The sequence below is a fragment of the Mizuhopecten yessoensis genome, unplaced genomic scaffold (genome assembly GCF_002113885.1).
Source record: "Mizuhopecten yessoensis strain PY_sf001 unplaced genomic scaffold, ASM211388v2 scaffold7269, whole genome shotgun sequence".
In the NCBI taxonomy this organism is placed as follows: Eukaryota; Metazoa; Mollusca; class Bivalvia; order Pectinida; family Pectinidae; genus Mizuhopecten; species Mizuhopecten yessoensis.
This window is the reverse complement of record NW_018406963.1, coordinates 234,971-262,130: the sequence shown is the minus strand read 5'-3', so window position 1 is coordinate 262,130 and position 27,160 is coordinate 234,971. Positions and strand designations below refer to the sequence as shown.

Below are 27,160 nucleotides of genomic sequence, written 5' to 3'. Positions count from 1 at the left end.
GCCGTTGAGAATATAATAATAATAATAATTGACGAGCGATCATACTTTCTTGTCTCATTTTGTTTCATTTTTTAATTTTGTTTATATACATTTCCGCTGCAAGATCCTCTATAAGTTTCCTCTATAATAAGAAATTTCGTTCGTATGAATGCAATTGTTCAGAGTCACTTTTAAAGCTTTACTTCCCGCCTCGAATATCGTCAGAAGCAAACATTTTGGTGACGTCCAGGAAACTCGTTTGCACCGACGACACAGATATTAAACTTAACATTTGTAACAGGAATGTCTAAGTCTTTGACTAAACCTGTAGCTGTTTGAGATGAAACTTTATTCACACAATGCTGTGACTGCATACATTTATTTTTTTTAAATCTTACAATTGTCCTTTCACACAAATGTAGCTTCGTTGGTAAACAAAATTAAAATTTATTTTATTTTTATCAATGATATCAAATCATAACAAAGATGATTTAAATGCACTTCTTATTTTAATGCAGATATACTCCATAATATCTCCTTGATGTATTATAATTAACATGTTAACAGGTTAACCAACATATTAGAGGGAATTGCGGTCTGAACCATGGACTAGGGTTATTTAATTTCTTTACACAGTGATGACAAGGACGTGTCTATTTTCGAAAGGGTTTCGCTTTCAATGTACAAGTTGACGTGAAAAGCCTTCAATTCTGTGTATGTGTATTAACAGCGGTAAAATTTCGAATAGACAATAAAAGGACCTGCATCACTATAAAATGATTGGCAGATGACTATTTAACAAATCTCGACTATGATCCTTCCCACGACTGAATATATTTGACAATTGACAAGGTCAAAGATACGTACAAATGTACATGCATTCATAAGGACGTAGGTCCGTGTCTAGCCCCCGTGGGAGTAACAGCATACTCTGTACCATTTGTCAACTATTGATAGTCCAAAGTGTGTGTTATATAGACATGTCTGACTGTATACCCGCATGTTGTATTCGGTTGAATTTACTGACCTGTGTGATAATTAACCCACTACATTTTCTCTTTCAAATAAACTACGTTAGCATTGACCAGTTTGGGAACACATTTATGTGTTATAAATACATTTAAAACGGACATGTGTCAAAGGAATGATTTACTTAATCTTCTTAAAAAATATTTCACTGTTTAATTTTCATAATTCTCTTACTTAAAATATACCTACTGTCTGTAAAACCAAGTTTTCTGACGAGACAGAGTCCGAGAGAGGTATGAAGCCGGTATATATACTATATCTGGAAAAAAAACATATAAGTAACAGGCACCCACTAGTTATATTCGTAAAAAAGGGTTCCACCAAGAGTTTGTTTGTAAACTTTGAGTAATCTCCCTTCTATATAGAAGATGAAGCAATCAAAAGGATATTTTTTGACTTAGAGTAACTTCCCCTGTCAAGTTTTTCATGGGCTTTTGAGGCCAATAGGTTGGCCCCAAGTTTTCATCATTAGCAGTAATGATTCCTAGACGGCAAATTGTATAAAGAGTAGGCTTTGTATGTAGCAGAGGTCCTGAGTTCGACTCCTGCTGTTTTTCGTATCAGATTTTTTTAATTTCTATTTTTAAACATTCAAGTTTTGAACAACTGTAATCAGTATAAAGCATGGAAACATTGTTTTGATAAACATGGAACTCTTCTTTTGAAAAGGGCTTCAACAATCAGTTTCCAATGGTGAAAATGGTAATATAGTTTAACTCAGGTACCCTTAACCCATTCACCCCTAAAGTCACATTTGAACCTTACCAAATCAATGACTGGGCAAGTCCAGTTTAAAAATGAAGGAATGAATGAGTTAACCTTAATACATGTATCTTGATTCTATTCACAACATAATGAAGCTACACGAAGCAGAACTAAAAGCAACTTAAGCTCGATTCTACTCCACATTTTAATCAACCTAAATCAATATCCTGATAATCAATAATTGTTTCAAATACAAAGACCCAATCAGAAATTCAATCACATTTTCACTTTTAAAAGATTCATTAATTACATTTTCATAATGATTTACCTTATTTATATATAAAAAAAAGAGTCAAGCCACTTAAATTGCCAATTAATGGTTGTTTAAAAATGTCACTTTCATAAATTTAGCCAATAAGGAGAAATGTATAGTTTACACCACAGACCTTAGAAATTTTCAAGTTGTCCAGAATTTTTCAGTACAGGTAAGTCTGTGGATTCTTGAGAAAATATAACCAAGCTGCCTTCGTTTTATTTAGTTTACATTTATTTGTTCAATTGCGAAAAATACACATCAATTTAAATATTAATATAGTGCTTTTCCTAACTTCAATGTCATATATGTTCATGTTTGTGTAGGTGTTAGTGGTGGGCAATCATTTCAAAATCATAATCGATAATTGGTTCGTATTTGGAAGTAGAAAACTGAACGATGATTGATTGCATAATCGGTTCATAATATAATGGGACTGAATACCCAAATAAAGTGAGAACGCTATTGTTACATCAACAGACAGAGTTGTTAACTATACACTAGGTTTCATTATTCCATAATGTATGAATTTCAAGCAATTTTTATGCAGCTTTATTGCATAAGCATATATGACTTTCAATACATTTTTACATTGAAAATATTTAACATTCGATTTTTAATCAAGAACCGATTATATCAATAATGGAATTTGTAATCAATAATTGGAATCGAAAAGGGCAAACCAATCAAGTTTCGATTATAATCAATCATCAGCCCACCGCTATTAAGTGTAATATAAAAATATGCACTGTAACAAAAATGATGGGTTAGGAATTACATGTTAGTGGTAGAATAAAATATTATTATTTACTATATATGTACAATTAAAAATGTTAGCGATTTACATGATATCAACAAAACAAGATGCCTATAGGATCTGTATCGCTCATATGGTTCTCATGCGAGTATCCAAGCTAGACTTCAAAACTCCTTCCAACTTTAGACCATGGTGACCACCTCAGATTTCTTCTTAAGCCAAATAGTTAAAACAACAACATTTGGTAAGGGCAAAGACTGAGACATCTGTATGAGATTTCTTTGAAATTGATCTGGTAGAAATGAGAATTATTTAGACGTCATGCACAGGTGGCCAGATTTGACGGTGAATATAGGTTTGAAAATAAAAGCACTTAGTCAGAACCATAAAAGGAACATTTGTTAAAGTGTTTCATGTTAATAATCGCAAAATAGAAAATATTTTATCTAATCAAAGCCAAGATAGAAAAATTGTATTTCAAATCAGCCAAAAATATAACTGATAGGGGTGTCACAACTCACAATACGCCAAGAGTGTATCACGATATATTACAATACAGAATGAATATATTGCGATACGTATCCCGATATATTGTCATAGAAAGGATGTGCTCAATTTTATAATAAGTTGTCATCAGAATGTTATCAAACTTAATCATATATAATATGGATGACATAGATTTAAGATTTTTGTCAAACCAACCACCGATTACAAAATTTGAAGTATGAAATTTGTTAGAATTTGTAGTAATTTGCAAAGCAGATACATAAAAATAAGCTTTTGAAAAAAGTATTGCAATACAGCAATATTTTATCTCTGTATTGTCGTACATGTACAATACATTATACCCGTGTATTGCAATATACCTGTTTTCCAATTAATTGTGACAGCCCTAATAACTGAACATGAGGTAATCATTAACACTTTGTTTGTTCACATTCATTAAAAATTAGAAAACCTGGAGAAAAAATTATCTAAAAAGATTTACTTCTTTTTCCTGTTTATATAACATTGACTTAAAGGTACACCCTTCGTTTATACAGCAGTGAGTCCCCTCAGCTCAATGATTCTTCAGACCAAATTCGGTTAAAATTTGATTAGGTGTACAGGAGTAGTAGGCTTTGGAAGGACAAAATGATGGACTACAGATGATGGATAATGTCCCATGGAATAATCTCACTTGACCCTTTGGGCCAGATGAGTTAAACATGCAAAATGATTACATTTTGCCAAATGAGTGAAATGTATATGGTACTTAATGGAAAAAATATTAAATTTGCTATTTATTACATTTTTTAAAGTAAAACAATGACAATATTGCCGCATCAAGAAATTGCAGGAATTAGTAGTGTAATACTACTGATCTACAGTAAGCTATATATGTACAATCAAATGCAAAAAACACCAAACAGCATAACCAATCATCCTTACTCATAAAAACTGTAATTTGTGATATTTTAAGGACTTAGGTTGTATTCAAACGAACACCTGCCCCAATCTATCTTACTAAGGATAGTGTGTATGAAAGTATATTACCCACAGATCTTTTGGTGAACTAACAGTATCAGTCCCAGCATTTGGATATAACCTTGCAGCTGGAATATGTTCTCGCATTTATTACACGAAATATTTGTTCAAGCATAAATTTTCTGTTGCATAAAAAGTTGTGAACTTGTAACACTCTAAAATGTTATGTATGCACTTTCCCCTTTGCCCTGAATTTCTTCATATATATATGCTTCGGAACTATTTAGACATTAATTCGTTTGACCTTTAGAATCCACTGGTGAGTCCTTAATGGAAGAAATGGCCATATAAAGCTGTACAAAATCCTTGATTTGTTTGGCTGGCACTGCATCAACATGATTAATTTCTGAAATGGTACTTTCGTAGTGATTATTTAACAACACAAGGTGGTTCGCTTTGCTGGTGGACTGTCAGACCCCGAGGTGGGCTGCAAACTTTTAGCTGGAATATATACACAGGGGTTTCATTTGAAGCCAGTAGCCGGTTAAAAATACCCTCCTACGATAGATATTTATCCGGCTACTTTCATGAAAAAGTCAGAAGAACAGTAATGGGGTACTATGAAAATGTACAAAAATAAAACACCTACTTTGTGTTGGATGCATGCAACCTGAAATCTTATCGAAACCCCAATTTAAATTTCTTCTTTGTATGTCTAGTTATTATTTGACTTCAAGACTATTAGACTAACAAATGTTGTTGGTTGTTTGTTTGTGTTTTACGTCCTATTAACAGCTATGGTCATTTAAGGCCGCGCCTGGTCTTGGTGGTGGAGGAAAGCCGGAGTTCCCGGAGAAACACCACCGACCTACATTGTACAGCCAGTACCTGGAGACTGCCCCACATAGGGTTCAAACCCACGACCCAGTGGTGGAGGGCTAGTGGTAGCAGAATGTCAGACGCCTTAACCACTTGGCCACCGCAGCCCTAACAAATGACCAGCATCTCAAGTTGTACTACAATGTACTTGAAGTACAGTGATGTCAGGGTTGCAAACCTCCAAGGAGCCCAGTGTAGGAGATCTCCCTCCACTTGGTTTCCCAATGTGTGATACTTTTGATGGCGTCACAGCGTATCGTCGTTATGTATCACAAAAATCCTGGCTTTCTCTGAATACTATAACATCTGGATTGTCTCTTGCATTTAGTTAATATTTACATAATACTCGAATTACTACAGCCTCATAAGCTTAACTCTTTCACACCCGAAGACACATTTGAACTCTTCCAATTCAAAGTTTGGTATAGCTTATTATGAACTTTCAGGGGTAAATGAGTTATGGTTAAGGAATGTCATGTAAAAGCATCCTGAGATTATTGAACATCAAGAAATCACCATAACACTACAGTCCTAACAATCTGGAATCCAAAATTTTATTGCTGCATACATAGGTTCTTTTTCTCCCCACATAAATGAAAAACCAACCATTGCATTAAATCTGTACAAAGTATGGAAACCTTTTTTTGTTTTGTTTTATCAAAGTCGAAGCAGATCTACCTCGACCGAGTTTTCTTGAATACTAAGCTATTGAATTGGCCTTGTTTGATGTTTGTGCCATTCAATCCCTTTTCATTGGGTAGAAAAGTTATTGTAAGCCCTTCCTGTTGTTTCGCGATCACCCCTTTCTCTCCAAAGTAACTGGCTGGCCCTACCATCACCATCAACAAAGTGTAGCACATATTTTTGCTCATCATCATCGGGGGCGCTATCTCGATTGGGTAGGTCTTCGTGAATCCATCTGTTTCAAGATCAATCTGCTTCCGACACAACTGTCGATCCCCGTCTTCTATAACCTTAATATCTATTTTATATAAACCTTCAGACTGACAGCTCCCATAGACCAACACCTCATGCAATCTTGCATCTTCTGAAAGCATGAAAGAGATAGCATCCGCATTGCCTCGGAAATAGCCTTTGCCGCTCTTCACTCTTGTGAATCTCTCAAAAATGATTCTCCTATCCCTGGGTTGATCTGGATGGTCTGCCTTCCTGCTGGTTAAGAATCGAAAAGTTTCGACAAGTCTTTCTGGAGTCAGGATATCCATGTGAGAGACTTTTTCAGAAAAATATGATAGCTCCATTCTCGCAAATCGAATATGTGGCAAAATATTAACCAAGGCATTGCGCAAATTTCCACGGTTGTTTTCCGTTCTGCATTTTCTTCTGGCCCATTTAACAACAGCTTCAAATATGTCTTTCTCCTCCATGTTGAGCCTCCCGTTCTTGAGAATCTCAATCAGACTTTCCTCCGACATGTCGAGGAATCCCTTTGAACCAAACACGGCATAGGAGTGGTGAATGATGTGCTTCATACAGAGATCTTTGACCTCGTCCTGGGACCAAATACAACCATGCATGAATATCCAGCAAACCTTGTCCGATGATATTCCCTGTCGTATGCGCTGGACACATTTGACAGCTAGGCCTTTTAAGTTGTACTTCTGAGCTGCATACAGGAGAGGAAAGGAATCCACTAAGTCTATTTTGTTATCGTCACAGTAAATAAACCTGTAAGTAAATAGTATTTTTTTATTAAAAATAAAGAAATTTACGTTAAAAAAAAGAATATTAACACAAAGTATATCAAGGCAACCCATAATGATTTCTTTTCTTACTGAGCTGTACACCTATCTCAGGGTTAACAAAGATAGTACACCTATCTCAGGGTTAACAAAGATAGTACACCTATCTCAGGGTTTACAAAGATAGTACACCTATCTCAGGGTAAACAAAGAAAGTACACCTATCTCAGGGTTAACAAAGATAGTACACCTATCTCAAGGTTAACAAAGATAGTACACCTATCTCAGGGTTAACAAAGATAGTACACCTATCTCAGGGTTTACAAAGATAGTACACCTATCTCAGGGTTAACAAAGATAGTACACCTATCTTAGGGTTAACAAAGATAGTATCAACCTTATGTAAAGATAGTATCAACCTTATGTAAAGATAGTCTCAACCGTATGTAAAGAAAGTATCAACCTTATGTAAAGATAGTATCAACCTTATGTAAAGATAGTATCAACTTAATGTAAAGATAGTATCAACCTTATGTAAAGATAGTATCAACTTAATGTAAAGAAAGTATCAACTTAATGTAAAGATAGTATCAACTTAATGTAAAGATAGTATCAACCTTATGTAAAGATAGTATCGACCTTATGTAAAGGAAGTATCAACCTTAAGTAAAGATAGTATCAACTTAATGTAAAGATAGTATCAACCTTATGTAAAGGAAGTATCAACCTTATGTAAAGAAAGTATCAACTAAATATTACAGTGACTTGCTTTTGGTACAGTTTATTTTGATATACTTGGCCTGCATACCAAATTTTGTTACTTCAAAGAAATTTAATATAGAAAATAAATATATATTCGTTTAACAAGAGGCCAATGGGCCTTAATAGCTCACCTGGAATTTGTTATTTTAAGTTAAGACCTGCCGCATACTATACACTTTGATTAAGTATATGGGTTCTTCAAAAGAAATTGTTTTGAAACTTTTGACATATTTGATTCCTGTGACCTCAAAAATAGCTCAAGGTCATTTTTGTTAGCAAACTAAATTGTCAGGCTCCATTCAAGGGAGCTACCAGTCAAATTTCATAATCATCGGCTTTTCAGTTCTTCAGAATAAGTTGGCCACTTTGATCTTGAAAATAAGTAATGGCCTTATATATTAACAAACTTTGTAACAAAGACTCCAAACTAGGAAGCTACCAGAAGAAATATCATGGTTCTAGGCCTTTCAGTTCTTCAGAAGAAGTAGTTTGAAGTTTTTGACAGTAATTACAGTCACCTACTTTTCCTAAACTGTACTCCCCCATTTCAAGATTTACTGTAACTGCATACTAAATTTGGTTTATCCTGGTGAAATAGATTAAAGTGACATGCTTGCGAAAAAAATGCACAAAGGGTAGGATCAAAGGCCAAAGCACAGGTCACAGTAACCTACTTCTCATATTCTGCACTCCATCTGTTGAAATCCCAAGATGTAGTTGCATACCAAATCTGGTTTAATACTCCAGGTGAAATCATTTTTGATGAGATATGCTCTGTATAAACTGTTTAAATTACTGACTGAGGTTAGAGGTCAAAACATAGATTACAGTGAACTACTGTACTTTTCATACACTGCACTCCACCACCATAAGATACATGGATTACATGCACACTGAATTTGGTTAATCTTTGTGAAATAAAATAAAAGATATGCTGAGGACAATCCTTTTTAAAGGTTAAGGTCAAAGGTCAGTGACCTACTACTCATATTCTGCACTCTGCGATCCCAAGATGTACCTGCATATATGTACCTCATCTGGTTACTCCATGTGAAATAGTATAGAAGATATGCAGACAGACTTTGACAGAGGTTAAGGTCAAATATCAAAGTATAGGTATCTTTGACCTATTTCACTTACTCTGCACTCCAGAGGCGAATTGAAATGTCATTCTAAGGTAGGATTTCAAGTTGTAGTTTTACCTAATAAACTTATTAAGGGATTTTGTCGAAATGTCCATTATTTAATTAAATACTCGAGGCAGTAAATATTGCTATAGTCCTGTTACGTCATGAATGACATTGATGCATGTTTTTGTTTTTCTTTCTGAAAACAAAATGCAGATATACTTACTGTAACATCAACTTGAAGGTGACTGGCTCAATATCCGGTATTTGTATCATGCTATTTGGTTCAGCCATGGGTCCCTCAAACATGGCAAAGAACACATCACTTCTTGCCATTAAATGGGACTTGTGAGCCGCCATACTTTTTTGGTTATCTCCCTCTCCGACCTCAAAACGAACATCACAGCCAATTTCCTGTTCCAAGATGTAGCGGTTGCATTGTACCAAACTCTTATTATCTCTCCAGTCCTGAGGCTCATCTCCTCCCGAAGCCATTTTTCTTCAGGTGTGAAGATTGAATCTGGTAACATAAATACAAAATGTGTGCATGCATTAGCTAGCATAGATGGATACAAACTAGCTGCTGTAACATAGCTCAAGTGTCCGATTTATTTTATTTTCCCTTGAAATTTTGGATATTTAGGGCTTTCCACTAAATGTTTAAACAACCTCTCCCAAATAAGGAAGAGGCCTGGGTCCATGATATTTGACAAGGAGCATTCCTGAATGAAGGACAATAACGCTGTTTCAATGAATGACCTTGACATATCTTGAATGTGATTTGAACAATGACTGCCAAAATCCATCTTCAAATTTGGACAATTTTTGCATTGTATCCTTACTATTAATACTTTGATTTATATTGAACCAGAAACAAAGCATACTTTCAGTACTATTGTTTATATTAACCTGTTCTTCATAGAGGTAGAGACCAGGAGGTTTAAACAAAAGTTTGTGATCAAAGACAAAATCAGTCCAAGTCACATACTTACCAACTCTCCCTATATAGAAGGGAGAGTCCCAAATTTGAAACTCTCACATTAAGCATTTTTAACCAGTATTTTTTTAAAACTATTCCTATTTTCTAAAATCTGATAATTTCATCTGAAAGAATATCTCAAAAGATGCCATTTAAAAGAATTATTTTTCCCTGGGGTGTACATACACACATTTTATTTATGGTTTTACATCTGAGTAGGTGTAATCTCCCATATGGAAATTTTAAAAGTGGGCAAGCATATCATGTAACCGTGAAAAGCCCGTCATTACTTTCTAGTTTATTTTGAAATTTAACATTGTCGGACCTGTTATTGTAAATTCAAAATGAAATAAACTGATCAAGCATTGGGCTACGGTTCCCATAGCCAGCTTAGAACTAGAAAGTAGCAGACATTCATCATAAAAGCAACACATAATGTGTAGCGCCACTAAAAGTATTATAGATATAATTCCAAGAAATTTCCAAGTCCCTAAAATCTGCTAGTTGTTTGAGCATTGATAACATGCACATGGTACCTGGCCCAAAATTTCTCTGGCCCTGCCTGACACTAGACTTAGACATTTGACAACAGTCTGGTCTCGGGGCCAGCTATCATTGTTCTACATGGAACCACATTTCCTCCTTCCAATAATCTTCCATCCGCCAAAGATAGCCCTTCGGGCAAACATCTGTGCTAGCCTAAGACGCAATTAATATAAAGTTATATGTATGGTAAACTGTATTGGTAAACGACTCATTAGCATAGTAAATTACGATGGTTTACTTACCCACGTATCATTGAAAAAACGAAAGTAGAATAAAACGGAAATGTATTTAAGATTGTAAGTTACGAAATGGCTTTGTACAAAAAATCCGGATTACATTCCTCGTTTGGGTTTGTGACATTTTAGTTCTTTTATGATAAGAGTTTCGTCTATTAAAAAATATCTGAAATAGCACTTAAAAATAATAAACACAAACAATAAGAGCGTAGCTCTCGGGCGTCGAAGGCGTAAACAGAGTTGCCCCCCTTGCTACTTGTTGACTATTTTTTTTCCGTCCGGAATTCGAAGTAGACGTCCAGTGGGGTTACAGGAAGTGTATCCTTGAAGCTCTTCATAAAACAATCTTCATGTTTTATAACTTGTTGAATGTATAGTCTAGTCACCTTACGCTAAATCAGCCCAAACCTCAAACTAATTGCAACAGGTTTTTTAAATATTTTTTTTGGAATGCTAGACTATCAGTATTTTAACAGGAAAAAAATCTTCTGGAATCAAACTTTGTTAAAAAAGAAAAAGGCCTTCTATAGGATCAAGAAAATAAGGAAAATCACATATCTGACCACTTTTGAAGTGTAATATCTACCCTTTTTTACAATACTGGATATATATATATATATATATATAAGATTAACCGTATAGCAAGACCAACTGAAATATATATAGTACAGATTTACCCAAAATGTTACAGCAGAGGTCTTGCATTGAAAAAGTATTGAACTATGATAATATGGCTTAAAAGCATTTTGAGCTTGACAATATTGGCTAGTTTTCTATTTGAATTCAGAAAATACTAATTACTTAATCTCAGTGACCATATGAGTCTATATCTACCTTCTTAAAACATCACATTTTATCAAAATTAATGCACGAAAAATGGTACATTTACATAAAAAAAAATATCAACCATCTAATTTGACCAATTGTGCCGATTTGGTGTTAACTTATGTCCACAATAAATAATTTACCTATTTCTGTAACATGTAATTTGAAAAAGGACAAGCAAATGCTTACACTCATTTTATATCCAATGTATGTGTGCAGAACTTATTGGAAATGATAATTTTGGTGAGATAAGTGTATAAATGTGTCCAAGCTCTGAGGGTGAAAATTCCATCTCATGCAATTTTGCCTCAACACTGAAAAAATGGTCCATGATTCTGAACAACGAAAATCTTTATTTTGTGCACAGGTTTTGTCCGATTTACAAATGATTTTGCCAGTAAAGCAATGATAAAACGGATGTTTTTGTGAGATAAATTTGAAGTTAAACATTCATACAATTTCATCCTTTTATTGAAAATTACGTATCCCCCATTCTGTTCTATTGTATGAAAGAAAAACATGATTTGCTCCTTTTTGTGATTTATTCCCTTCGGATGGATGGCATGTGGAACAGAGGAAAACCTGAAAATAATTATTCAATATCAGACATATCCTTTTGAATTATGAAACCTACGTAGAGAAAGTTTACATGACTGATCGGTAGAACTAATAACTAATGTATTATGATAATAAAAGTTTACTTTTTGTTGTAAAAAGTAAACGGTAACACAACACTTAGGGTAAGGTAAACGATATAAAATAGACTTCTCTATATCGCACACAATCAAAATGCATACCGAAAGGATTGTGTTATTTTAGTTCAAAGTACGACAATACGCTTTTTAGATGCAAATTAAATAGCATTTTTGTACATATTAACAGTATATCGTAGTAGTATGTGACAACATATTTCTACCTTTCCATTTAGGAAGTCTTATTCGCGATGTATTTCATCTAGTGGTCTCTCTTCAGAGCTGGAATGGAAGATTTCCTGACAGGAAGAACATATGTGTGTAGCCATCTGTGGAGGAGTTGAGAAAAAATATAAGAATGAAATAAAATATATATTGAAAAACAGTTTATCATAAGAAAAAATCTTTACACAACGTAATATCGAATGATAGTTTTTGAGAGTATACGTGTATTTATAAAGTTGACTATACATTGAATATGGGCGTACTGTGATTGTACACGTAAAAATAGCAACACAACTCTGATAGACTATAATCAATAATAAATGTTCATAGTGTAGGATTTTAAGGTTCATGTGTGTGTTGATGTGTGTACTGAGGAGTCACCAATACCACTGCTTCAATCCGATCGGGCGAGGCTTGATTTGTTTTGTTTTATTTAGGGTTTATGTGTGTCTGTTCGTAGTCCACACTTGTGCTTACTGATGGGTCATCGATACCAAATCGATCGAAGGAGGCTTGACTCGTTTTGTTTTTCGGGACGTTAGGTATTCAGAATCTTACAGTAAATACGAAAATTTGAACTGTTAAAAAGATAATATTAGTATTCGTCAAGCTGCAGATACTTTGTATAGAATACACAGCCGGCCCTACACAGCTCTATAACTTATTCGTATACTGTTACAACTCAGTACAAAACATATGTCTAAAAATAGACATTAATAAAAACACTGCGGTAATAGACACTGTGTACGTGTCCATACACACCGTGACCTGCAAAGCTAACGTGTTTGGACATGTTCAATATCAACTACAGTTATTATATCAATTAATAAATGTGTTAGACTGGTATACAGTCATAATGAACTGTCAGTGTGACGTTAGTTAGCCAGACATGTACAATACCGAACTCGAGCGTATCACTCGGAATACCCTAGTCGCTTTCTATACCTGCGCGCTGTATACGTACAGCGCTGTCTATTTCTACGTACATCATAACATCATATCATTCTTATGCAAATTAGGGTAGCGCAGCCGGCTCAGCCTGGCAGACTTGGGTTTTTCCTTGAGGTCACACGTCATTCAAATGCAAATTTGGGTTTTTTCCGTGATGTCACCTCATACAGTTTTTCCAATGGACATCATGTACACAGTGTCTATAACCGCATTGTACGCACAGGAGTCACATGTCTAGCTGCGCCGGGGTGTCGTGGAAAATCCCCAAGATTTGTGACGTAACGGCAATTTCAATGAAGGGACGTCGTATAGTCTAAAAATAAAATATTGCGTGTTCTGTTGCTATCTAAACGTTAGTTGAATATATTCGGAATCGTTTTGGAGAATCGTGGTTATATGCTTACTTATGAGATATGGGAAAAACCAATCCTAGAATAGAATGTAACGTCATTGGAAAACCGTAAGAGGTGACATCACGGAAAAAAACCAAATTTAAACTTGAATGACGTGTGGATGGGGGAGGAAGTCCTCTAAGGTGCAGATGGGGGAGGAAGTCATCTAAGGTGCAGATGGGGGAGGAGGTCCTATATTGTGCGGATGGGGAGGAAGTACTCTAAGGAGCGGAGTTGGATGAAGTCCTCTAAGGTACAGATGGGAGTTGTCCTCTAAGGTGCGGATGGGAGAGGAAGTCTTCTAAGTTGCGGATGGGGGAGGAAGTCCTCTAATGAGCGAAGGTGGAGGAAGTCCTCTAATGTGCAGATGGGGAGGAAAACCTCTAAGGTGCGGATAGGAGAGGAGTCCTCTAAGGTGCGGATGGGAAAGGAAGTCCTCTAAGGTGCGAAGTTGGAGAAAGTCCTCTAAGGTGCAGATGGGGAGGAAGTCATCTAAGGTGCGGATGGGAAAGGAAGTCCTCTAAGGTGCGGATGGGGGAGGAAGTCCTCTAAGGAGCGGATGTGGAGGAAGTCCTCTAATGTGCGGAGTTGGAGGAAGTCCTCTAAGGACCGGAGTTGGAGGAAGTCCTCTAAAATGCGGATGGGGAGAAAAACCTCTGAGGTGCGGATAGTAGAGGAAGTCCTCTAAGTTGCGGATGGGAGAAGAAGTCCTCTAAGGTGCGGATTGAGGAGGAAGTCCCCTAAGGAGTGGAGGTGAAAGAAGTCCTCTAAGGTGCGGATGGGGGAGGAAGTCCTCTAATGTGCGGATGGAGAGGAAGTCCTCCAAAGAGCGGATGAGAGAGGAAGTCCTTTAAGGAGCGGAGGTGGAGAAAGTCCTCTAATATGCGGATTGGGAGGAAAACCTCTAAGGTGCGGATAGGAGAGGAAGTCCTCCAAAGAGCGGATTGGAAAGGAAGTCCTCTAAGTTGCGGATGGGGAGGAAGTCCTATACGGAGGGGAGGTGGATGAAGTCCTCTGAAGTTTGGATGGCGAGGTAGTCCTCTAAGGAGTGGAGGTGGATGAAGTCCTCTAAGGTGCGGATGGGGAAGGAAGTCCTCTATGGAGCAGAGTTGGAGGAAGTCCTCTCAGGTGTGGATGGGGAGGAAATCCTCTAAGGAGTAGAGGTGGAGGAAGTCCTTTAACGTGTGGATGGGGAAAATCTCTTAGGAACGGATGGGGGAGGAAGTCCGCTAAGGAGCGGATTGGGAGGAAGTAGTAGTATAGTACGTACAGGAGGCACATGTCTAGTTGCGCCTGGGTGGAAAAGCAGGATAAGCCTGGCCTAATTTGCATATGAGGGACGTGGTTATATGCTTATTAATGAGATATGGGGAAAAAACAATCCTCGAATAGAGTGTTACGTCATTGGAAAAACCGTATGAGGTGACATCACGGAAAAAACCCAAATTTGCATTTGAATAACGTGTGACCTTCAGGAAAAACCCAAGTCTGCCAGGCTAAACCGGATGCGCTATCCTAATTTGCATACATTCATCTGTTTCGTCCGGTGAATATAGAAATAGATATGACGTTATATCTTAAAATACCAGAAAGTAATAACAAGCACCTTAATCTTTTGATTTGTAGCCAGCCTTGGGGGGAACGTCAGAGAGTAGGCACGCTGTTTTGGGACATACTTTAATTAATCATTGTGTTTATATTTTGTGTATGTGTGACAGAGTTTAAAATATCGGATGTGTCCTTTGAGTTCACAGTTGATCATCGGACAGTCATCGAGAATCTTTGACCCAACGGATACGTCGGATAAGGTAGGTAAATGAGAATACTCACTGCATGGTCTTAGGTTATCGGTGTAATTGAATGTCGTAAAATCTCAGTCACTACAGAACAAACATTTATTCAACAATATAGTCTCGCTCACCTTGGACAAAAACATACTTAATTCCCACACAGAGATACACTGAATTCCGTATTAATTCCCTAACGAAATCACATCCGCATCTTAGAGGATTTTCTCCCCCATCCGCTCTTTAGAGGACTTCCTTCCCCATCCGCTCTTAAGAAGACTTTCTCCCCATTCGCTCTTTAGAGGACTTCCTCCCCCATCCGCTCTTTAGAGGACTTTCTCCCCCATCCGCTCTTTAGAGGACATCCTCCCCCACCCGCTCTTTAGAAGACCTCCTCCCCAATCCGCACCTTAGATGACTTTCTCTCCCAACCGCATCTTAGAGGACTTCTTCCACCTCCTCTCCTTAGAGGACTTCCTCCCCATCCGCTCTTTAGAGTACTTCCTCCCCCATCCACTCTTTAGAGGAGGATTTTATTCTCTGTACACTTACTGTCCTCTCGTCGAAGCGAGAATGGTCTTTAGATACGAGAGCTCCGCTATTACTCATCGTTCCGATAGAAGGAAAACCTGGAGACACGGTGTGTAAAGTGTTCGATCCCGTACACTACGTACCCTTTACAACAACATCAATTTCAAGTGGTGAAACTCACGCTGAAAGACGAAACGGGCGCAGCCGTGTCGTTCGGGACTGGCAAAGTAGTGATGACGCTACATTTCGAAAGAAGACCCTTAGACTTTCCCTAAAAATTATACGAGTCGAAACGACAGTAATCAACAGCAATCTGCAGTGATCCGCGAACATCTACGACAATATTTCAATAACTTCAAGATGAGACATCCTCCACACAGAAGCGATCCTTACGTGTTCGATCGGTATTATCTCGATCAAGCCGGAAGCGGAAACAACGTTTTCGCCGGAAGTCGAATGCCGAGAGGTCAAGATCTGGGTTCGATATTCAGCGGTTTATTTAAGGCTGCAGCCCCATTGTTAAAAAGAGGTGCGAAGTCATTAGGAACACAGGCTCTAAAAACGGGTATGGCAATGCCAGGCGACGTCATAGACGGCAAGAATATCAAAACTGCAGCGTTGTCTAGGGCTCGCAACGCCGGAAGTGCGACTTTTTAGACGATTAGGGCAGAAAAGTGTATAAATAGAAACAAAATATAGCGATTTTTCGTTCGTCCGCGATTAAACTTCGCAAGACATAAGTCATGTCGTAAGTTCATCCGAATTCGTGTACGAATGCGCGAAATCCGAATTTTATCTGTTTGACGTACCTCCCACCCAGACGAGTGTCAACGACGGAGATCCGTACACGTTTCAGATATCTGGATCCGGAGAAGATTACTTAGACATGGGGACACAAACCTGTTCGTGAAAGTACAGTTAGTAAAGAAAGCCGACGGTGCCGCCCTAGAGGATGATTCGAACGTAGCTCCGTCGAATTTAATCCTTCATTTGCTGTTCAATAACGTGAGTGTCAGTCTAAACGAAAAGCTGGTGTCTCCGCCCGACAATGCCTATCCGTACAGAGCGTACATCGAAACCCTGTTAAGTTATACGGGCCCGCAGCTAAAGACTCTCAACTGACAGGCGCCATGTGGTACAACGACACCGCAGGTGAAATGGACACTCAGGGCGCCGAAAACTTGGGATACGTTGCGAAGAAAGCGATGACGAAGTCGCACCGTCGATTTGATTGGGAAAATCCATTCGGACGTGTTTACAAAGGAACGATACTTAGTCAACAACGTCGACGTGGAAATAAACATGTCACGCAGTAAGGACGCGTTCAGCAGGCGACACGTTTGAAGCGGTCGTGCAAGATATCTGTCTGTACTCAAGGAAAGTGCGTTTGAATCCGACCGTTTGCGTTGCTCAAGCAAGAGCCATGGAAAAAAACTCCCGCTAAGTATCCAATACGGAGAATAGAAATGAAAGTGACGTCCGTGCCTCGAGGTAACATTGACTTTACCAAGGACAACCTGTTCATAGGACAGATGCCCGAGAAGATCGTCCTGGGCTTGGTCGATACGGACGCGTTTGACGGTACCGCCACCAAAAATCCTTTCAATTTCAAACACTACAATGTCGATTACGTGTGTCTTAATGTGGACGGGAAACAAATTCCCGCCAAGCCATTACAGCCGGACTTCACGAACGGTCAGTACGTACGCATTTACATGAATCTCTATACGAGCACGGGTAAAATTTACAACGACGAGGGAAACAATGTGCCTCGAGATGAATTCGGGAAAGGATACACCCTGTTCGGATTTGACCTCACGCCCGACCTGTCGGAGATGGGCACATTTCATCTCATAAAAAGCGGAAACATGAGTCTACAACTTCATTTCAATGCGATTTTAACAGCGACGGTCAACGTCATAGTGTATACAGAGTTTGACAACATCATAGAAATCGACCACAACAGACAGTTTTAATTCGATTACAGCGCATGATGAATACCATTCAAATAGATTCCATCTTAAAAAAAAACTGTCCTCATTTTAAAGGCGTGTACGCCAGAAACAGATTGCCGAGACATTTAAACGTGCCGTGTTCACTCGTGTGTAACACAGATCCCGATACACTTGGGTGTAAACACTTGATTGCAGTGCACATATACTGTAAAGGCTAAGGAGAATATTACGATCCTTTCGGATTTCCCACGACGAATAAAGTAATTACTGATTTCATGGACAGACAGTGCCGAAGTTGGACGTAAAACGACGTTAGATTACAACACTTCCAATCAATAGTATGCGGGCAACATTGCATTTTCTATATAGTTCAGAGATGTAAAGGTAAAACGATGTCCTGACATAACGTCTTTATTAAAAAATGACTTTCATGCCAACACGTATTTCGTAGACGACTTCGATTAATCGCTCGTTTCATGATGTCTTCGTTTGTCGACACATCAATGAGATGACTGACGGGAGTGTTGCTTATGAAAATGATCATCAATCAATGCATAAAATAAAAACAAACACAAAAACAAAAAACAAAACAAAACAAAAAACATACAAAAAGACAAATTAAACCGGCAACAGAAAGTCAGCTGGTCGCTGATGATACCCCCGAATATGATCGGATAATATGGGGCGACCCCCCCCCCCCCCCAAAAAAAAAGAAAAAAAAAGGGGGACCCGTAGCAATGATCTTTATTGATTTGCTGACTGCCTTAGCTTGACTAGCAAGATACTGTCAAAATGGAGATTCATGATGACGAATGAGGACAAATAGTGGACAAATATGGACAAAAGCGGACAAAAAGTGGACAAATGTGTACAAAAAGAGGACAAATAAGGACAAATAGTTGACAAATGCGGACCAATGTGGACAAATAGTGGACAAAAAAGGACAAATGTGGAAAAATAGTGGACAAAATGTTGACAAAAAGTGGACAAATGTGGACAAATAAGGATAAAATACAATACAGAATCAGCAACATCTGCATATCTTTACATCAAAAAAGATTATTTCGTACTTGTTTATATATCTTGAATAAGATTAGTCTCAAAATACAACCTTTCATATAGATTCATTTATCGATCTATCTATAAAAATAAAGTTTCAAATACAACCCTTGAAAAAAAAAGTGTATAGAAAACATTCCGATGATAGTATGAAGGATTCTATCATGGAAAAATACCACGACATCGACGCGCATCGAACACGCAACCGCCCCCCCCCCCCCCCCCCCCTCCCCCCTGCACTAGGGCCTAACGTTCTAACCTCTGTGCCATTCGTGTCTGAGTTAAAGCGGATACAAAAAGCTTTTGATACTCCGATATCAATCGATGATAGTGACGTCACTTTCGACGACCGTGACGTCATCTAACGCTTCCCGTACGACTCTGACAGGCTCAGAACCTGACGACATACTCTTCATCACCGAATCACAAGACAAGCTTATACTAACCATCCAGACACCTCCACCAATACAACAGTAAGCAGACATGTACAGGAAAGAACGACAAAACATATCAAACAACAAGGAGCGCATTAGGAAACAACATGGTGGATTTCCTTAGCAATGTAGGTACCTAGAGCGCTAGCGTCCGTCTAGAGTTCGGAGGTCCCGGGACCGAATCCCGGTGTGGCTGTGCATTTCTCTTCTTCTGTTACAGTGTTTTTACGAAGACAGTGCACATAATGTTATTTCCAAGGGCAAAGACTCTGTGATAAAGGAGTGAGAAATGAATTAAGCGAAACTGGACTTGGTAGATCGCGGGCGATGAAATAGTTCAATTGCTTCAGGCGTCCGTGTAGAGTTCGTAGGTCCCTGTTACGAACCCCGGTCACTCCTCCGCTATAACAATTAGGGGGAATCTCCCAATAAAAGAAGAAAGATGACGAACATTCTGATGATGGAAAGTACATGTATGAACGACTCTGTCGAAACCACTGTGGAATGATGTTCCAAGAAATAGACCCGACAAGGCTATATGTTCATATATAAAGGGACGTGACACAGATTCATAACCACACGGTCCGCATATACAGCCCGTGGGGTTGGGGATCTGTGACATGTCCCTATGGGTATATAGAAGTATCTCAAACGGAAGAGGCTGTCTCTACTAAACTGGTGAGATAAAGGGATTAACCTATCAAATATAAAAAAGCATTTCTCAATCATATTTTATCGAAATGACCAGTGATGTCATGTCTTGTCTAACATTAAAAACGGTCCGTACGATATAATAGTTTTCCGGGTGTTAAAGGACGTTCTTCTGCTCAAGCATGGATTATATACTCAAACAAACTTTCTTGTGTCTCATCTAAATCGTGTAAAACAATCAAACGGTCAAATGAAAAATTGAGAACAGTATTCGGCGTAGGTGTCTTCGATTCAACTTTTGACGTTGTGACAAAAACTTAGCATGACGTCATGATGGTAAAGCAATGAAGCCATTTGTGACGTCACATACTTGTTGCTAAACTACTTAGCAACTGGTAAGGCGGAAATGATCAGTCTCTCCCCTAAAATTTATATCTTTTATTAACTGTAGGTTGTCCACAATGAATATGTTATTCTTGATATATGTGGTGGTAATGCTGAGCGCCATGCAGCAAGGTCCTGCTGTATATCGGAACCTTACGTGGTAAGTTTGGGTAGTTTTTTGACATTACACTTATACAGAACGGAGCTCATGTTAATGTTAATAATGTTACGTCGTTTTCTCAAAAATTGATGACGTTACTCTCACAAACAAATGACGAAATAATCAATACCTGCTCACAAGAGCAGATAACTCTGCAATGCGCAAAGACGGAATACTGTTATAGTGTCAGTAAAAGTCTAGAAATATTTAATTTGAACTTTGCATTTTTTTTCTGTAGCGTGGAGCCCGAGCCAGGATATAACCAGGCCGAGAAAGTTTGTCCAACGCCTGTCACCCTAACATGGGTAAGGATACCATTTTATCCGTGTATGACCTTTTCGGCCTGGTATAAGGAATGTAAAACCCGATTGAACTCGTGAATCTGCAACATCGTTAATTTCCATTTATGTTAAACATACAGTTCTCATTTTAATTCAATTTCTTTCAGCGACTTGGAAATGAAGTATTTTGTACCCTGCTGTGTGTGCTTCTAGCCCTGCTGTTTGGCTTTGCGCCGTCGATTGTGAAAAGCGCCAAAGAGAAATGGTCAATGTTCCAAGAATGGAGAGCTCGTAAGTTATATACAGACCTACAAGATACAAGAACTTTTAGTTACAGTCGTGTTTGTAACAATGCAACATTAGCTCAGTAGAGCTATTCTTACGACTACATATAACAATCAAAATTAATAGAAACAACAAAATATCACAAAGGTAGTATGCATCACAGATAGTTGAATACAAAGTAAAATAGCACGGAAAGATTAAAGGTCATGCAAACATCAAGCTCATGCAGCACATAAATTAATGTAAGAGACGTTTCAGTCTAATGTACATATATGCCAATATGGCAAAAACTAAAATTTACCATTATGTATCTCCTGAATAATTAATCTGGTTATGCATTTGACATCACATACTTTTTCCTTTTAAGGATTTTTGTTGGCAATACAACCATTCACAGTCAAATATTTCATCAGCCTAAAGATTGCAATTATCTTCTATCCCTTTCAAACTAGTTGCTTATTAAATGAATTCAACAAAATATGTATCTGCTATTGACGATACACGTATCATATATATATACAAATGGTTTCATGGAGTAAGCTGTTTGCATGAAGAAAAAATATGTTCTGCTATTCTTTGTCTTTAAATACCGTCTTAAAAAAAATCCTTTTTCGTTTTGTCCGCTTATCGCAGCTTTTGAAGCGTTTTGGAATGCATTACATATTTTCTCATTCTACCTGGTTTCGGTCTGTTAATAGACGTTTCCGTCTCTTGACCACCTCAATGTTTCTTCTTATTATTGTTACGCATTCTCATTTTTCTTTTCTTCATTGATTACATATATAGGTTAGTAATACCTCGTAGTTTCCCCTTAAATGCTGATTTTTAGTTGGTAGTGTAAAGGCCCTTCTTTCTGTCCTAGCATACATATTTACATGTACAGCCAATTCCCTCTGACGTAACACACAGGTCCTTCCATCTGCCGCCACTGCGGAACTGCCCCGTGTCAGGTCAAAAGAAGATGCTTATGGAAGCCATCCAAATCTCGTAAGAGGGACAAAGCCAATTTCGCGGAGCGGTCAAAGGCCATGATGTTGTTTAACTACGGACTAGCGTTTTCCTTTGAACTGACCATGGAGCTGCCACTGGATGACCTGTACTGGGAGAGGAGATTCTGTGATCAATTTGAGGAGAAACATATGGTTCTGTTCCCACTGTGCATCCAGCGTCAGATCAACTACTGGTACCCCGTCCCTCGCTAGGTAGGTAATCTGTTGGGGCAAAAAATCAGTCTTTGAAAACGGCCATTTAAGCACAAAAATATTCGTTTAAAATAATTAATTGATTTTAAACCAAAGCAAAACATTAATTTTGCCGTTCTTAAGACTGAAATGGGAAATGTTTGATTTGATGTATTCACATATTTTCCGCATAACGTTCAGTATATTAAATCTTTGGTATGAAATAATATTTGTCTTTAAAGAGGTTTATCAACCTTACGGTTGGTGCGAGTACTTGTAAGTAACGCCAACTAAATTTCATGAGTACATATTAATGACACAGGGACCTGATTATTTGTAATTTTACACGTTTTAGGGGCGTATATCAACTTTCGGTAAAACGCCACCCCCAATGATTGTATGATAATGTTATATGTAGTATATTATGTTATTCATTAGAGGAGGCATTTCGGAAGTCGATCTTGATCAAACATAGCTGTAACAAATTATCAGGTCCCTGTGTCACTACCGACATTGTATCTTCGGGTTACCGGTTTCCGCGCACTTAAGAAGCATCCGCGATTTCGTACTCATATCGGCAGGAAACTGTTGAAATTACGGATGACTGTCATAAACATGTTTACAATCTACTAATGGAAACAAAAAACTAGCAAAATAAAAATGTATTTTTAAAAAATCAGAACAAACATTTTTTAACAAATTTCTCCCGTCGGAAGTATTCCGTGTGTCTATTTTGATTTAGTGTTCAAAGAAAGATAACTCGAATACACTAAATAGAAACTCTCTACAGTGACCTGCAAGAACAAAAGCTTCGTTTGAAATTAAAAAAAACCCACCCATACCTTTGTTCGTCAAATTAATTTTCAAAACAACTTTTTTTCACATTTTAATAGATTTTTCAAGATGTCAAATGGAATGTATTCATGTAATTTTTTATATTTATTTATTATTTTTCTTTTTCTGCAGTCTTATATCGGTTTTGGTTGATGGTAAATTATTTCTCATTTTGTTCTGTTTAAAATTGGTGAAAATTGGAAGTTCATTGCATTACAAAGTTTACGTTTCATTGAAACTACATTTTATCGATATAAGAATGTCTCATTGGCTCTTCGGAAGTGGAAAAAAAATCGGCGAGGAAATGTGGCTTCATTTGCATACGACATTTTCGTACGTTTGTCAGACAACAAAAAAGACCGGTTCATGAATGAAATATATCACTGTTGTTTTAGGTATGGGCTCATTTTGAGCAAGATAAAAAGTGCACTAAGCAAAACTGCATATGCATACGTGTTTTTTAATCAGTGATTAATTCTTATGTTTTCCAAACGAACTTCCGGTAATTTTTGTGTCAGTTTACAGACGATGGCCAAACGTCTAAAATATCCCTGTGTTGTGTCCAGCAGGTCACGTAGTTACGAGATATAGCTTGACAAAATGGCTGCGCGGAAATACATAACGCGCGGAAACTGATGACTAGACGATTCTGTTACGTGTATATTGGCGCCTTATTTCAAATGCAAATTTCCCACGTAAATATTGCTCGTTTATAGTTTTCAATAAGACTCACCATCATAACACTTTATACAAATAGTTGTTTCATTCATAAACTATGGAATCTAATATAAATATTCCACATGTTAATACTTACGTGTAGCTCGCCGTCTTCAAGTTCCAACCTACGTGTACGTCTGGAAAAGGCCCAGAAGTGATGACGTAATACACTCATTTTTAGGGGAATCCATGCTACACTCTCGTGTGTAGTTTCTATTTAGCTGTCTTACTTTTAGATCCATTGATGCTCGGAATGTATGCGTCCCTCCCCCGACCGTCCATACCTCCTAGTAGTCTTACTATTAACGATTAACTGATTTAAAGCACTTATGAAATATAATACAGTAATTTTAATCATTTAACAAAATACAGCAAATTCTGTAAGGCCTTAAGCGCAGAACGAAAAAATAAACCTTTTTTCTCTTTATTTTTCTCTTTACAGATTGTTTGTTCCGGCTTCCGAGGAGAATGTTGAGAATATTGATGATGATAGATATGATTTTTCATATATTTTTTAACAATCATATCGATTCAGGTCAGTTCTATTTCCGTCAGTGGTCTGATGTTTTGTCAATTCGTAGAGATGATCATCTTTTGTGAAATTGCAAAATTTTGGCTATTCAGTAAATGTATATATTGGTCTTCTGTGATAAGTAATCATGTGATCAATAAATTATTATATACATTAATTGTTTCGTGTTATAGTTTTTGTTTGAAAACCGCCTTCATCAATAATAGTCGTTGTCAGTATCGATCATGACTTGCTTGCTGGAAAATGAATGAAATACCTTACATTTCTCCGCACATAAGGAATAGGATTCTGAATATTTACCTATATTTCCAATATTTGGCCCTGTACCCACGCTCTGTTAATTGGGAGGGCCTTACTCTCCGTTTATTCAACACCGATCTTAATTGGACCAAGCCCCGGATGCTTCAAATTACATTATTGTGTTTAAATCCATTTTGCCTTAAACAATAAGCAGATTTTTAAAGATTTATCAACATTTCACATGTTTGCCCCACTTTTCTGCTCCCAGTTACAATCTCAGTTCATACACTGTGGAGTTGATCCAAGGATGTTCCAGAATTTTTTGTTAAACTGCATTTTGCAATTTTGGACTAGTAGCGCTTTAGATAAAAGATGGATTGACGGTTGCGGCGCAATGGCATAAACTCACGTGGCCCTTATGGCCAAGTGCTAAAAATGGTTAACAAGGGACATTGTATCAAGATACACTATGAAGCTGTATAATATATAATTTGGTTTGGTTTTATATAGTTTAAAGTCCAAACAACAGACAAGGTCATTAAAGAACGTACAAATATTCCGTCTTTGCGTATTGCAGAGTTATCTTCTCTTGTAAGCAGGTATTGATTGTTACGTCATTGGTTTGTGAGAGGAACGTCATCAATTTTTGAGAAAACGACGTAATTTTCTCACACAAACCAATGACGTACAATCAATACCTGCTCACAAGGGAAGATAACTCTGCAATACGCAAAGACGGAATACCTTCATGTGTGTCATGTATGCGTGCATTTATGTATGTTGGATGGCGGCAGAGTTATTGGCGTAATTACCTAAGAAGCGATAGCGCGGATGTGATGCCGATATTATAGTGCTGTCTCACTGAAATACCATACGAAGAAATCTGCATGGTCACATCGTGTCATTTCCCCCAATTGCTGAGCGTTAAGTAGCGAACAACCAACTACCGTTTTTTAAGGACTTTGGTGTTTCCCGGCATGAGGGCAGAACCCACTGCCAAAATTGAGGTATCCCAAAGCAAGGTTCTAGGAATCAAACGTCAGTGAGAAGAAGATAGAAGTATAAAAATCCCAAATATTGCTCAAACGTCAGTGAGAAGAAGATAGAAATATAAAAATCCCAAATATTGCAGCAGATATATTTTTGTTGCTTTTGTATCCTCTACTTGAAGGCACAATTCAAATTCTATATTAGGTAGAGGTTCCCACATTAGTCGCCTCTTACGATCATGCAGTGGGTAATAGCAGGTAAACTCTTATCTTAATCCCCGACCTATAGGGTTATGTGGCATTTTACTGTAAACATGTAGCTTAAATGGAATCCAGATACTTTTTCTCCAATTTAGACACTTTACTTTATTATATCAAACGTGAAAAACAGACATTTTTTCTGGAAGCCTATATGCAAACTTGACAATTCATCATAGTTTGTCACATTACAGTCAACAATCTGTTGTTTTTCTGGACTGCTCCTTATGGGAATAAAAAAATGTTCCACATGCCCAGAAATTATCACTAATTTCTCATACAAGGGAGACAACTTGCATAGTGCTAAGGGCAAACACACACACCTTATTTAAATATTTGTAAGGAAATATATATTTATTGTATATATATCTAATCTACGAGCATAAAAAGATTAAAATAGAAAACAATATACAACACTAATGGTTAGTATTGCATGTTCTTCAAAATATATAACACTAGTATATCATAATATAAAGGAGTAACAAAGAATCACGTTTCTCTACCACAAGGGGAATAAATATTCTATTATGCGGAAATTATACAAAATATTCGTTAGTAAAGATTATCAAGTTGCTGAATCGTTCGGAACTCATGACCAGTTACAGTGACTTGCCTATTTTCTCTAGAGAGACTCCGAATAAGGGAAATATGATCGGGGGAAACTTAAGGGTGTGAAGGTAACATGATTTTGTATTGCCCCGTCATGTGATCAATATCCTCCAATCAGACATGCTGTTATAAAGATGAGGTATAATAATACTAAATGTACTAGTCTACAAAAACATCATGATAATTTTAAGTATCATCAACACTTTTATGTACACACTTCTGTAAAAGAGGTCATATTTTTCAATATAACGCCTCTGCTACGAGTCAAACTCACTGACCCTCTGGTTTACTTAACTGGTGCTCTACTGAATAAGCTTAAGAGAAATCCTCCCTAGCCACCACAGTAGGAAGCAGCTAGTATTTTACCAGGGTAACATAACCCCTCCCCTTCTATAGTAAACCTTGTACACAGCATGTACAGTAAAACATAATCATAATGAACATGCGTAATGCATTTGACGTAAAAAGCACCCAGGGATTCGGAAGAAAATGAACAATTCCAGAACTTCCCGGATATTATATCTCAAAAACTAGCCAAAATCTACACTTTTCAGGTTAGTTGTTAAATTATGGTGGGATGGGACACTCATCCACAAAAAAGTAACTAGCAAGCACACACCCATCCAGCCATGTGCTTCACTGCTGAACTATTTAGCAAATCCACAGGTTTTACAGAATCACTGGAAAAGCTACTGTATCCCCCCCC

General features: G+C 37.5%; 3 protein-coding genes across 4 annotated transcripts; 2 read left to right on the top strand and 1 right to left on the bottom strand.

The window, feature by feature from the left end:
* Positions 1-3,558: 3,558 nt before the first annotated feature.
* On the bottom strand, positions 3,559-10,546 carry LOC110453323 (BTB/POZ domain-containing protein 2-like). The gene is made up of 3 exons (XM_021502228.1): positions 10,489-10,546; positions 8,948-9,241; positions 3,559-6,818 (listed from the first exon to the last, which is right to left on the bottom strand). The coding sequence occupies exons 2-3, from the start codon at positions 9,214-9,216 to the stop codon at positions 5,804-5,806; spliced, it is 1,284 nt and encodes a 427-aa protein (XP_021357903.1). The 5' UTR covers positions 9,217-9,241; positions 10,489-10,546; the 3' UTR covers positions 3,559-5,803.
* A 4,517-nt stretch (positions 10,547-15,063) lies between these two features.
* LOC110453329 lies at positions 15,064-24,480 on the top strand. Of its 2 annotated transcripts, XM_021502241.1 has the most exons (7): positions 15,064-15,159; positions 15,322-15,375; positions 20,436-20,528; positions 20,767-20,833; positions 20,977-21,100; positions 22,004-22,296; positions 24,269-24,480. In XM_021502241.1, exons 3-6 carry the CDS (start codon positions 20,446-20,448, stop codon positions 22,294-22,296), a joined length of 567 nt encoding a protein of 188 aa, XP_021357916.1. In that variant the 5' UTR covers positions 15,064-15,159; positions 15,322-15,375; positions 20,436-20,445; the 3' UTR covers positions 24,269-24,480. The 2 variants fall into 2 exon arrangements, with proteins under 2 accessions (XP_021357916.1, XP_021357915.1); XM_021502240.1 differs by lacking the exons at positions 15,064-15,159; positions 15,322-15,375 and adding an exon at positions 19,227-19,461.
* LOC110453305 (uncharacterized protein F54H12.2-like) lies at positions 17,352-17,861 on the top strand. The gene has a single exon (XM_021502196.1). The coding sequence runs from the start codon at positions 17,352-17,354 to the stop codon at positions 17,859-17,861; it is 510 nt and encodes a 169-aa protein (XP_021357871.1).
* Positions 24,481-27,160: the final 2,680 nt, after the last annotated feature.